The sequence below is a fragment of the Myxine glutinosa genome, chromosome 2 (assembly GCF_964187855.1).
Source record: "Myxine glutinosa chromosome 2, kmMyxGlut1.1, whole genome shotgun sequence".
NCBI lineage: Eukaryota > Metazoa > Chordata > Myxini > Myxiniformes > Myxinidae > Myxine > Myxine glutinosa.
Window position 1 is genome coordinate 183,890,949 of NC_136262.1, and position 14,783 is coordinate 183,905,731.

General features: G+C 42.8%; 1 protein-coding gene across 11 annotated transcripts in view; it reads right to left on the minus strand.

Moving 5' to 3' along the window:
* The window catches only part of LOC137421009 (uncharacterized), a 75,305-nt gene that overhangs the window by 31,539 nt on the left and 28,983 nt on the right, over positions 1–14,783 (minus strand). For all 11 annotated transcript variants that reach the window (XM_078772042.1, XM_068106637.2, XM_078772043.1 and 8 more), the window contains 3 exons: positions 11,845–11,928; positions 7,976–8,122; positions 4,028–4,406 (listed from right to left, as the gene is read on the minus strand). In XM_078772042.1, coding sequence (XP_078628168.1) covers positions 11,893–11,928 — 36 coding nt within the window. In that variant the 3' untranslated portion in view covers positions 4,028–4,406; positions 7,976–8,122; positions 11,845–11,892. The remainder of the gene's footprint in view (positions 1–4,027; positions 4,407–7,975; positions 8,123–11,844; positions 11,929–14,783) is intronic.

Consider the following 14,783-nt stretch of genomic DNA (forward strand, 5'->3'; position numbering starts at 1 on the left):
CCAAGCCGACTGAAGCTCCCCTCACATCATATACATTTCCTCGTATATCGCCACTCACCTCGGTACCTCGTCGTCGCACCTCCTCTGCCACCTGCAAACTCTTGATTTGGTTAGTGAGCACATCATCATGATTTGAACACAGACCTTGCACATACTCCATCACTTCCTCCCTTATCTCCTTTTTAGTTTCCCTCCGTCTCTTCTTAATTTCACTCACCCCTTCTTCCACCTCCTCTAATTTTTCCTTTACCTCCTTCATCTCCCTGTGCGCCCCCTCTATCTCTTCCTCTAACGCCACTTTAACCGTTTCTATGTGCGTCCTCACCTCTCGGTCCTTCGTCTCCATTACTTCTGTCACCTCCTCCAACTTCTTCGTCAACCCCTCATGTACCATCTGACATTCCTTTTGTGTCGCTATTAATTCGTTCTTAATGTCTTTTTGTGTCGCTTTTAATCCCCCGATTATTGCCGTGTTCTTTTCCACTTGGTCCACTAGTTCCTTTTGTCCCACTGTCAGCTGTTCTACTCCCTTCGTCAGACCCTCTATGCCCCCCTGTAACCTAGCCGTATTATTCCTCACCTCTTTCTCTATACGCTTTTCACCTCGCTTTACCTCCTCGCGTACCCCCGAGACCTCCTCACTTACACCTCGTCGTATCTCCTCTTTCATCTCCTCCCTCTCTTTTGTAGATGCCACCCTCATCTGTCCCAATTCATCCCTCTGAGCATCCAATTTACTTTCTAACCCGATTTTCACCTCCTCTATCTGGTTCCCCATCTGTTCGATTTCCCGGGCGGATTGCTCCCTTATTTCCCGCAATTTGTCTTCCATCCTATTTTCTAACCCCATTAACCCATTTTTCACCCCCTCTAACCCATTGTCTAACCCTTCAAATTTCTTGTCTCATCCCTTAAGATTATTGTCTAACCCCTCAAATTTAGCTTCTAGCCGTTCCCCCATTTCTCCCATTTTCCCCCCATTTCGCCCCCCATTACCCCCATACTGTGTTTCAAACCTCCAATTTGGTCTCCCATTCGGCCCTCCAATCGCTCACCCTGAGCATCCATCCGGTTCCCCATTTTGGCTTCCAATCGCTCCCCCTGAGCATCCATTTTTGCCATCATTTAAATCATAAAGACTCGCATGTACTCTGGCATTTCTGGCTCGGCTACCGCGACCACGTGTGCAGCGCAACTTGGTGCTGCTACGGTCACGGGCGCGGCAAAATTTGGTGCCGCTACAACCACGTGCGCGATAGCGCCATTTTGTGCGTCTGATACCCCCTCAACCACATCCTCCATATACATTTCCCCGAGGTCCTGGGTCGATTTCACCCCGTCTATCTCTATCTCTCCCACCGGCATCCCGTCGCCTTGACCAGCCGTGGCGCGATTTCAAAATTCGGGTTTTCCTTTAAAAACAAAACAATTTCCAGCTGCTTGTAATTTTGAGCGCGTTAAGCGCGCTTCGGGCCTCGTATCTCACTCCCCGACACCAATTTGTTACGGACCGCGGATTAGGATGTTATTTTACCGAGTGGTGGTATTACCGCGACCGAACAGTGCTTCCCTGACTAAAACCCGATTCAACCCAAACGTTGGCCGTATCGCACCGCAGCTGCTCAATCGGGAAAACTCTAAAGCGACCGAATGCAAAGAGGAAGAAGACGTACAGAAGAGTAACTGGGTTTATTATTATTCACACATAAAAGCAAAAAGAAAGCAGTCACGTTTATTTACAGTGACACGAGACGCAGGTGACACAGTGAAATCTTTAGCTTATCTAACAGGCTTACTTACTACCCAGGGACAAGACAAAAGACAGACTACGAACACACTTACACGGGGAATGATGATAGGGATGGCAGGTGGATGGCTGGCGGGATAGGGAGGTCCAACTGGTCCTGCAGCACGATCGGCTCGTTGGGCCGCCGCCGTTCCTTCGCGGCCCTGCTCCGAACTGCCGTCCAGGTCCCACGCTGCTGTGGCTGCAGTTTCGGTGGCTCGAGCTGCTGTAGATGCAGTTTCGGTGGCTCGAGCTGCTGTAGATGCAGTTTTGGTGGCTCAAGCACGCAGCTCAGCTCTGACGACCCAGCTCTTGTCTCCTCCCTCCTTGTCTCAACTCTGTCAAAGCTCATCTCTTGGACTCAACTACTTCGGGAACGCCCCGCCCGCGGGTTATATAGGCCCCGCCCCTCAACCTTTGCGAACCTCCCCCAAACGTTCTCTCTCCGCCCTCTCAAGCCAAACCCCTTGTTCATGGTTGGTCGAGTGGGGCTGGCTCACTCCTCCCCTCTATGACGAGGTGGAGACACGCCTTTCTTCTCCGACCCTGCCTCGTGGTCAATGGCGGCAATTGGAGGGGATGCAATTGCCAATCGACGAAAGGGGGAATGGAGGTTTTTGGGAATGGGATTGAAGGGAATCTATCTCTTTTTCACTCGGTGCAATGGAGTATTATTCTAATGGAAGACAAGGCCTTACCCTAAAACACATAATAAGATATAAGCTACTGAACAGGGGTATTCTATGATTGGCTGATGTGGATGCTTTATGGACTAATTACCGAGACGCCCTTTTTATCTTTACACAACTCCGGAGGCAGGAGGGGCCATATCCAAACAATGTTCATCACCATTTCCAATACAATACAATTTTAAAAATGCCATCCTCATATCCGCAACAATATATATATATATATATATATATATATATATATATATATATATATATATATATATATATATATATATATATATAGATCACAAAGTGATCGCCAAGGGTCAGCCTCCTCACGACTTACCCTGGCCCACTATCCAATAAATGATGGCTAATTTCTTTTCAGACCACCAAATGAGGTCACCATATAACTGCACCACCGAGGCCACCATATAACCTTGACCTTAAACATTTAGGGATAGAGGGTAAATTACAAATATGTGTCCCCATATACATTCTATCCACAAAATTCATGTAAAAAAAACTCATCACGAAAATCGGAGGAAAACTAGTGACGTTATGATCAAAAACGTATTTTTTGTTATTTAGGTTAAAATCTGAAAAAAGCAGGTCAAGGGCACTTATCAAATATCAGGTGCAAAAGATGAAGCAAGAACATCTTGGAAGGCCAATCGGTCTTTTGAGATTCGGCAATCGCAAAATTGAGCAATGATAAAGGCATTTTTTTCCCAGACTTCCATTTGACCTTGACCTTTAATGGCCTTTAATCCAAAGGGGTATGATTGAAATTAAGTGCAAATGCAACTTGCTCCAGGCTATCTAGTCAAATTTTGGTGAAACATGTTTAAGATTGGGTAATGACCTTAAAAATTTGGTCAAGGTAAAAATTATATCAACCCCACATACGTTTTATTTCCATTATTGATGCAAAATTTCATCCTGAAAGTCCTGTGATACAGTTCGGACATTGGCAGAAAAAAACCCCTAAACGGTGGTTTAGAACTCCAAGGGACGAATAAACTCTGGGGTACCATTAAAATTGTGAGCACTAATTGTATAAACAAACCCTACAACAGGTACAAGTCTCCCCCTATCATGTAGGGGTGCCTTAATGAGAGAAATCCGGTTTGATGGGAGGAAAGATTCTGAGAACAGGAGGCATTGCTCAAATTATGGGGATTTCATCAAGTGCAGGCAGTGCTTTCATCAAAGTAGGAAGGTCTTTGATGAAAAAAGAAACTTATTTTTATAAGGCGAGCCCAACTTCTTTCCTCAGAGTAAGAGGAGATAATCTTGCTGCAATGAAGGGTTAAACACCCGAAACATCAGCTTCTCCTTACATCTCATTGCAGTGAGCATACATCGACGTCCTCTTGATTTCATCCATTGTTAATGCATGGCATGATTTATAACCATACACATGGACGTCACCGTTTTCTTAACAATAATGAATTAAGAATCGTTTCCAAGCAAGTCATTCCAAGAACAAAAGTTGTTTTTTTCGCACCTCCATGATTTAAACAAATCAATATTCCATAAGGAAGCACTTGTAGATACCACGACTTACCATTCTTCAGGTCCTTTTCCTCTTCACGACCAGAGTCCTCCTCTTCTACCTTTATTTGCTGGACTCTAGCAGATCCTCCCATCTCTCCAGCATCCTTTCCAAACCCTGACCCATTTGGCTGTTCTGAGCTTTGCAGTGCACTACATGACTCCATAAAACGACAAAGTTCAGCATACATGCTAGGGGTGAACGTTTGTGCAGCCAGAGAGCAAAGTACAACCCGAACTGTATTGGGCTGAGCACGGGCACAGAGTACTCCGAGGATCTCGATCCCCAGTCCTGTAATCACGGCTCGGACAGCCTCCACTGTCACGCCTTGGTTCTTCAACCAGGCTGGGATGGGACCGATGCTGCCCTGAGCTCTTTTTGAGTCAGTGGCCTGTAAGAAACCAACAACTTTGTGAAAATTAAGATTTTAAAATGACTTATTAAATTAACATTACAATTCAATGACACATGGATGAAATATGTTGCTCTTTTTAAACAAAGTTGAGGCTCATGGAAGAGTGAAATAGCAGGATGAGCGGCTTTCAACTGACACCGAAGGACAGAAGCGAACATAGTCGATGAACATACAACCATTACTTGCAAGAATAGGTGGGGTGCAGCAGGACCTTGATATTCCAAACCTTTCTTTCTCCTTTTGACTCATGGATAACAATCAATGTTGCAAGTCGCACACCTTCTGATGCCGGTTTCATAGGACCACAGTTTCTTGATCACCAATAGTACAATTTACTTTGTCTACTTCACAATCATTAAAATAATTGTCACCATTTAAATTTTTCGTCAACAAAGCAAAAGCTCAGCAGTTATCCGTTTATGATATTCAGTTGTAATGTTTGACAGAATTTAAAACAAAAAATAAAGGCTAATATTATTGCTTAAATAAACCACCTTTAGAGGCCATTTTTCCCCGCAAAGCGTGGGGTTGGCCTTTTTCGGGAACCGTGGTTGTTGTTGTTTTTTTGGTCCCCTTTTTGAAGCAATGTACGGCCGGATGCCCTTCCTGCCGCCAACCCTTTTTGTCGCCTTTTACGACAAGCAGGGAATTACCAGTGAACTGGTTCTCAATTTGCCGACCTCGGAAAGATGACAGGCTGAGTCAACCCCCCTGGCGTTAATTCAGCGATCAACCGGGATTCGAACCCAGGATCCTAAGCCGGCACCCTAGCCGCTAGCCCAACACCAGGGACCTAAATCTTAAATGAAAGCAAATATTTGTCTCAGCTTTGCCATGAACCTCAACAACAACAACAACAACAGGCATTTTAAGGCCATTTTCCCTGCAAGAGCGGGGGTTAGCCTTGCGGTCCCCATGACAATCTTCTCCATTTTGCCCTATTTTCTGCATCTCCCCTTGTTAACCCCCTTGCCCGCATTTCTTCTTCGACCATCTTTAGCCAAGTCTTTCTCGGTCTTCCCCGTCCTCTACTTCCTTCTACATTCATTTCCATCACTCTTTTCAACCAGTCACTTTCATCCTTCCTCAACACATGACCAAACCATCTCAACCTGTTTCTCTTCACAGCATCCATCACAGGCTCTATTCCCATCATCTTTCGCAATTCATCATTTGTCTTCCTCTCTCTCAACGATACTCCACACATCCACCGAACCATTCGCATTTCCACCCTTTCCACCCTTCGTTGCTGCTCTACGTTCATTACCCATGTCTCACTCCCATAAATCATAACACTTCTCACACATGCAGCATACACCTTTCCCTTCAGCTTCAATGACACTCCCCTCCTCGTCAGCACGCCACTCAGTTCCCGAAACTTCTTCCATGCACATCTCACTCGAGCAACCGTTGCCGAGTCTGATCCACCTTCTCCATTCAGCATGTCTCCAAGGTAACAAAATGTTTTCACACCTTCCAGCTTCACGCCATCTCCAAGATCCAACTCAACATTTCCTCCATCTGCAGCTCCCTCTGTGCACACCTTACACTTGAATGTAGCTGCCACACTGGTTAATGACCCTCTCAAACCACTACATTTTTGATGAACCCAAGCAGCGCACATTGTACATTGAATGGAATTCACTCCGACACCCTTCCTGCACACAGCACATGGCCACTTCCCAGTTTTTTCCACCTCACCACATACTTTACCACTTGCCATCACCTTCGTTTTTTCAATATTCACGTTCAGACCTTTTGTCTCCATACATTCCTTCCACTTGTTCATCTTCTCCTTCAGTCCATCCATACATTCAGCAATCAACACCAGATCATCTGCATACAACAACTCCCACGGTAAACCCTCCTTTACGTTCTGAGCCAGCACCTCCATCACAGCTACAAATAGTAGTGGACTTAGTACCGACCCCTGATGCACTCCCACCTTCACCTCAAACTCACCACTGTTCCCGTCCTTCGTCCTTACAGCTGTGCGAGCTCTTTTCTACATTGGCATCACGACTCTGATCAACCATTCCTCCACTCCTAACTTCCTCAATGCCCATGTCACTACTTCACGTGGAACCCTATCGAATGCTTTCTCCAGATCAACAAACCCAAGAAACAACTTCTTCCTCTTCTCCATATACTTCTCCTGCAACTGCCTCAATAAAAAGCGTGTCTGTCGTTCCTCTTCCTGGCATAAATCCAAACAGCATTTCGTCAATCTTCACTTTCTTCCTCATCCTCCTCTCCAACACCCTTTCCAATACCTTCATTCCATGCTCCAATAACTTTATCGCTCGATAAGAGCCACAGTCCAGAAGGTCACCTTTCCCCTTGTATAGAGGGACGAGGGTACTCAGTTCCCAATCCACTGGAATGCGGCCTTCTTTCACCACCAGATTACAGATCTCTGTCATTCTCTTCACACCCCAATTTCCCGCTGCCTTCAACATATCTCCCACAACTCCCGTCGGCCCTCCCGCTTTTCTACTCATCATTGCTTTTATCGCTTCCTCAACTTCCTTCTCGGTTATCTTCTCTGCCGGTCCTAAAACTGGGTTACTCTCTATGTTGCCATCCCATTCATTCTCTGCATTCAACAGTATTTCCATATATCTCTTCCATCTTCCTTTAATTCCATCTGGGTCCACAACGATTTGTCCCACTTCATCCTTCAAGCAACTCACCCCCATCACATCACACCTCTCTTTCGCTATCTGCTTTGCAATCCTGAATACTGCTCTCTGACCCTCTTCCGAATCCAAGCGTTCTCCGAACATTTTCCTACATGCTTCCTGTGCCTTTGCCACCTCTTTCTTTGCAGCCTTCTTGGCTGCCTTATAACTTTCATGCTCTGCCTTTTCTGCCACCATACCCTTCGCCTTCTGCCACTCCTTGAACTTCTTCCTCTTCTCATCAATCTTCTTTCCAACTTCATCATCCCACCACCATGTTTCCGATTGCCTCGGTGGTCCTTTTGTCCATCCACATACCTCACCAACGGCTCCCAACAGACTATCTTTCATTGACATCCAACCACTTTCAAGCTCAACCACATCATCCTCCACCATACTCAGCCTCTCTTTTAATGCCTCCCTCACTGTCACCTCTTTCAACCTCCACACCTTCATTCTCGGTTGATACTTCACACGCCGAGCTCTCCTCGCACCTTTCACCCTTATGTCGCAGACAACCAAGTGGTGCTGTGAAACAGCCTCCTCCCCCGGGATCACCTTTGTGTCCCGGAGGTGCCCCCTATCTTGCCTACGCACCAGCAGGTAGACAACGGTTGTCGTCGACCCACCTGACGTGTATGTAACAAGCTTATTATCCTCTTTCTGGAACTGAGTATTACAAATCAACAAATCAGCTCCGTCAGCAAACTCCAAAATCCTTTCACCTTCTCCATTTCTCACACCATATCCGTAACCCCCATGAACTCCCTCCTTTGCCATGAACCTCAAGGCCTGAAAACCGCAAGACCTGAAACAAATATTTTCAATGAAAAACAATGATTGCAATATAATCAAATGAATTACCTCCAAATTCACGTCAGAGCTCGGTGAAAGTATTCCCATTGTGGAGGGCTCACGATCAGGAACATTTTCATCATCTATGTCCTCCGGTCCCTCGAGTGCAGAGTCTGTTTCACTTCCAGCCTTTTCTGTCCACAGTTCTGGCAGGACCTTCAGTCATGTTGTTTTTTTAATGGAGAAAGAAAACAAAGTCTGTTCAGTTATACTGTGCCATGGGAAAAGCCACTTCTTTGAAGGCAAATAAATTACAAACAATTGACGGGATGGTGCACAAAGAGTTAAATGCACCAATATGGAAACAGGGTGGACATTAAAAGTTGGAACATTTTTACCTCCACCACTGAAGGTGGGCAGAGGTTATGTATTCACTCACCCCTGTTTGGCTGTGAGCAGAATATCTCAAAAAGCTATAGATGAAGTTGGACGAAACTTGGACAGGTTGGATTTGTGAAATTGATTGGATGTTGGTGAAGATCCGGATACAATAATTTTTATAGTGATTCTTCACCATTGAGAGATGGGGCCAAATATGACATATGGGGCCAGTTGTCAGCTCCATTAGTTAAACGTTATGTGTTGAACAGGGAGTTCGTCCCTGCCATTCCAATATGGGTAGACGGTGTGTCCACCTACGCTAATGCTCGGCCATATTGCTCAAGGTGGCACGTCTTGAAGGACAGTCCTTATCTGTGATGATTAATTTGATGAAAAAGTAAAGTGGGATTGGACGCTGGACCCAACCTAAATTAAGCGTCTCAGACGGTGTCTGTGTGTGCTTGACACCCCACCACCCTGTGGAATTATCCGCGGTTCATTGGCTTCATAATTGTCGGCCGGATAGTGGATTTGAGAACTCTCCTTATGATCCGTACCAGCAGTGAATCCATAACAGTATGTATGTATGTATGTATGTATGTATGTATGTATGTATGTATGTACATGCATTAGTGCTGGACTGATTAGAAAATTTGACTATTACCGATTAAATAATAATAATAATAATAATCGGCCGATTGTGTCCTGATTTCGATTATAAAGTGGTAAATAATGACGTCATAGTGCATTGTGTACACATGAAGTGGATACCGTGTCGGATCGGTGCCATGCCACGATTGACGTTATTGAGTGGCTGTCAATCAATACATTTTAAATCCATTGTCTAATCCATTGGTACATCAAACGGCACAGCATCCTGTCATTTTTAAATGAAGGACGAGCTACCGTGTGTTCATTTGATAAGCTATTGACGAATATAAAATGAAACGTTTCATACTTGTCTGGCCATGTGAAAAGCAAGTTTTATACTAAATGTAGTACAGGGAGTTCCCGGTTCCAAAGGCATTCCGTTCTGAACAACGTTCATACAGTAAGTAAATCGATCAGCCAAAGTTTGATGTAGCTGGTTAATCAGAAAATTATTCCAAATAATACTGGACTTACAAGCTCTCCTTTTTTTCAGGTTCCTCACTGTTTTCTTGTTTGATGTGTTTCTTGTATTTGTTTGATTCAGTTAAGTGTGGGGGAAAAAGAATAAACTAAAAATGACTGGCATCGTGCAGCAAAATGTTCAAGCCAGTGCACCAGGAAGTGGAAATGCAGTACCATATGCATATCTATAAGTACCTATAACGTATAACGTACATACAAGTTAGCATGTTATACAATAATATTAATATTAATATTACTATTTAATATAATAATTTTATTAATATAATAGTTTAATATACAATAAAGTTGGCATGCATAATGGGGCTGTTGAAGGCTGCATGTGAAATGTTCCTCTCTTGCTTGAGGGTCCAGAATACTTTCAGCATTATGCCTTTAAATGTGGAAAAATAAATTTAAATGATGCTCACGTCTGAAACGTTTTAACATCAAGAAGTACTTGGCAGGAAGTAGATGCAGAACGTACGTATGCGGTTTCTTTTGTCGTCATGGTTGTTTCTAAAGCAATTGGTTATTATAGATGAATTGCCTGTTCTTTGGAAAGACTATATCGTTTCTCTTTGTCAGTTTCAAAGCAAAATAAACTCGATAACACCCGATTTCCGAGGCGTTTACCGTATTAACATGTTTTCCAAATTACTGAGCCAAACTTTTCTCCCAGTCACACAACGATTGCGACCTGTTTATAAAGTATAATGTTTATGCACATCTTGAAACATCTATAATTCAACGTAAGCATCATTTGAAAGCAACCTAAACTCAACAAGTACAAAAAGTTTTAATTAAAACAAAAGCCGCGTCGATGTTACACAATGCCTAGATGCAGCTGTGCCTATAACGTCGATGTTATAGGCACAGGACATTCCTATTGATTCGATTACTTGATGTTATTTTTGTGCAAAGTGAAAATATATCTCGGCAATTTCCTGTGTGTGGCGACGAATTTTTAATATATCTCGGCATTTTCCCGTCTGTTATTTCAGGCGGTGAATGACTGACCATGCCGCGATTTAAAAAATATATATCTCGGCAATTTCCCGTGTGTGGCGACACGTGAACGAAGCTATGCTCCTCTCTCCACATTATTGTGACGACGTATAAATTAAATATTTCATCGTGACGATTGTCATCAAATGGACGAATTTTTAATATATCTCGGCATTTTCCCGTCTGTTATTTCGGGCGGTGTATGACTGACCATGCCGCGATTAAAAAAAAAAAATCTCAATGGACTTGAAGTTACAGGCCTTTGAGAATTCATTTCGTTCTAAAAAGGGCAACTTTCATCGGATTTTCTTCCCGTTTTTTTTCAACCGAGTCTAAAACTATGTTAGCGACTGTGAAAAATGAAATGATATATCGAATTTGATTTGAAATAAAACTGTGTGAGAGAGGAAGACACCACGGGCCTACAAAACAGGCCTCAAAGCTATGCGAGTTAATAAAATGGTGGATATTTGTTTATATGAAGCCTCTCCCAAAATGGGTGGAGCTATGGTTCCCAGAATGGGTGGAGCTTTGAGGTTTTGTCTTCTCTGCAAGAACAAGAAGAAGAAGAACAAGAAGAACAACAACAACAACAGCAGAGGGCACTCTATGCCCAGCGTCTGCGACGCGGCTAAAAATTCAACCTAAACAAGGGTGAAAGCTATTCAAGGTTTTTGGGTTGTATACAGTACAACTGTAATCGGTAATCGGCATTCCACACTGACTGCAATCGGCCGATGCAGATTCCGGAAAAATGACTGATATCTGCCTGCACCGATTACCAGTTCTCATATCAGCCCAGCACTGGTATGTATGTAGGCAAAACTCCAGGGATTACATTTTTCACAAATTAAAATGAGTGCATGACTTTTTTGGAAAACTTAAGCTAGAATTCAATTGTAAAGATTTTGTGTGAAAATGAAATAATTTAATTTGAAGCTAATTAAATAATGTAAATATCACAGAACATGGTTAAATGAGCTGATTGAGAAAATTCCTGGTAGATACGGGGACCCGTCATAGACGGGTACTTCAGCTATGAATTATAAACAACAGCAAGTTTCAAGTACAAATAGATAAGATCTGATGATCCAAATGGTTTTAAAAGGATCTAAAAATATATTTGCGAATTCTAACACAAAACTAGTGGGGTGCGATGCTAGCACATGATAATAAGATCGTTAGAGTTATGATAAAATAGTTAAACAGAAGAATGAAATGGGTCAATTGTGATGTCACCAACCCTATATCACCCACTCCCCGGTTTCCCATCTATTTTCTCCGCTGAAGGATAAATTATTGTTATCTTCAATAGGCTGGACTTTTGCAAGACTCTGCTCTGTGTTGGTGCAAACAATTTAATGACTATTCATCAATCTAGGTAAAACGACCTTTATTAAAGTTGCTCCCAATTAAATAAAACACAAATAAACACTCACCACGTGTTTTGGAGAGTCTTCATGACCCCAGGGTGCTTCACGGCCTTTTCATCTCCTCTTTGAACCTTTAAGACTCGGTTTTACCTGTGCATAACAAACACACAGAGAGTGAGGCACTCTGCTCAAAATCATTTACATTCTGCTCATTAATTAATTAACAAATATGGATTAATCTATATATTAAAGTAGTGGCAGTTTTCCGTCCATCCGTCCGTCACGCTATGTCATTACGTCTTTGATGTCATTACGGCATACAATGGCCGACTCCACTGACCGCCATTTTTATTTAAATGCCGTTCAGGCCGGACACGTCGTCGAAGTGGTCAAACCTATCATATGTCACAATCTGCATTCTCTACCATTACATTTTTCATTCAGTGTGAAGCACAAACAAACCGATTGTTAAAATGACCATCAAATATCGAAAGCATCGGCGTTACAGGTCTTCTAATGAAAGACAGTACATATAGGCCTTAGGCTTTGTGCCTTCATGCCTCACCTTCTGGCCGCTTCGGACAAATTAAGCCCAGGTTTCTAAATACAGTAGTATCGTTTTTCGTAATAATAATATAGTAAATACTAGAACGGCACTCAGTAGAGAGCATACCTCCGCCTGGTTGGCCATATCACTCAATGGTGAAGAATCGCTTTAAAAAAATATTCGAGCTGGATCCGGATCCGGATCTTCACCAAAATTGAATCGATTCTTCCTCGTCACACACACAACTTGTCCAACCAGTTTCGTCCAAATCCATCCACAACTTTTTGAGATATCCTGCTATGTATGGTTTTTGGTCCTATCTCCCAATGGCGAAGAATCACTTAAAAAATTATAGTATCGGGATCCGAATCTGGATCTTCACCAAAATCTAATAATTTTGTTCTTGTCACATATGCTACATCTCTGCCAAATTTCAACCCAAATCCGTCCACAACTTTTTGAGATATTTTGTTCACAGACAAATGGACAAACAGAAAGGGGTGAAAAAAATAACCTCCATCCTTTGTTATTTTTACCTTTGGTGGCAGAGGTAATAACCGTAACCCTTTAATCCCAATGTCATGACTGCAAAGTTGATGGATTGACGCAGTGTATGGATCAATGATAATTGTTTCGTACGATATACTGATAACCGTGGGAGTAATGAATTAGCCTCGGATTCTTGATAGTAATATAATTTTCGTAATAATAATAACGTAACATTTTCATAATCTAATACTATAATTCACCAAATGTCCGTCCGTCCGTTCGAAGGTACCGCAAAAACGGCTGAACCGATCACAACGATATTTTGGGTGGGTAATCCTGGGACCTCTTGGAGTAAAATAGGCTATGTTGTTTTTCCAATTTTTCCAAACACGATAGAATAATATTTACCGATATGAACAGTGATGTGGCTTTTGTTGAAATTCTACATACCAGGAGAGAGTAGTAGATCGACTCCTGACGAACTCTTCCTATATAAACGTGCGGCTCCGAAGGAACACGGCAGCGTGTGCAAAGCGACTGAGAAACAGGTGTAGTATAGCGGTCGCTTCCATGTTACAGATTCGGTGCGCACTCTGCACACATAAACGTGTGACTGAGAAAGACGTGTAGAGGCCACTTCCGTTTTGCAGAATTGAATCTTTTTTCAAAATGGGCGCCATGTACTGTTTAGATTTAGATGATTTGCGTGTGATATGATTTCACGGATGTTTATATGAATCGCTTAAAGTAAAAAAGCCTTCAATTTCTGATATTTTGCCTTTTCATTTGGGCCTCCCAATTGAAGCCCCGCCCATAGGGCGGGTACCGTTGCTAGTAATAATAATGCAACGTCAATAATTATGATGTAAATATAATCGTAACATTGTCGTCACTAAAAAGTTACTGGATTGAAGTGGTGTATGGTTCATGAATCAATAATAAGCGGTGTACAGTATGTACTGATAACTGCGGGAGTAAGGAATTAGCCCAGGTTTCTTAATCCAGTGGTATCGTTTTCATAAAAAATAATAACGCAATGTTCATAAATATAGTAAATCTAATCTTAACACTAATCCATTCGTAGTGACACCGTTTCTGGTCAGGCTGGCCTTTGTGTTAAAATGCAAACAACAAACAATGCATGTATACTTGATGCACGGATACACGTCACGGGATGTGACGTGACATGACACTGAGGGAAGAGTCTGGCGTGCTGAGCAGGGGGTGAAGGATGTGCTGTAGTGAGCTCTCGGGCACAGCCTTATTATCTGATATCCAAGTCGTGACTGGTTTGCTTTATACTGTAATAAACAGTTGAGCTTTTGCTGTTGTAGAATCCTGGAAAGCGCCCAACGCGGCAGCCTTTGCGATGACCCATCAGCAAAAGCCAGGGTCAGAGCCTGCGGCATTGTTGAGTCCTGCTTCCCACCAGTGTTTTTTTTACACACGGACAGCTGTACGTTGCAGCGAGTAGAGTAGGAGACCCACTCGATCTGCGCATCTTTGCTAACCACAGTGAATTCCAGATAAGGAGAGGAACTGCACATGCTGCAGGCCGACTAACCCGCAACGTTGTTGAAAGTGAGATCACATAAACTCAGGAGCAGATCGAGAGTGAAACTTGGAGGGTTAATAGCTCCCAAGAAAATGTTGCTTTAAAATGTTTTTAAATGGACTAAAGAAACTTTAAATGGACTAAAATACTTTAAATGGACTAAAAAAACAAAAAACTTTAAATGGACTAAAATACTTTAAATGCACCTTTAAATATCCACAACCTTTTGAGATATCCAGCTATGTATCGTTTTTGGCCCTATCTCCCAATGGTGAAGAATCACTTAAAAAATTACACTAGCCGGATCCGAATCCGGATCTTCACCAAAATCTAATCATTTCGTCCTGCTCACATACGCTACCTCCCTGCCAAATTTCGTCCGAATCCATCCACAACTGTTTGAGATATCTTGTT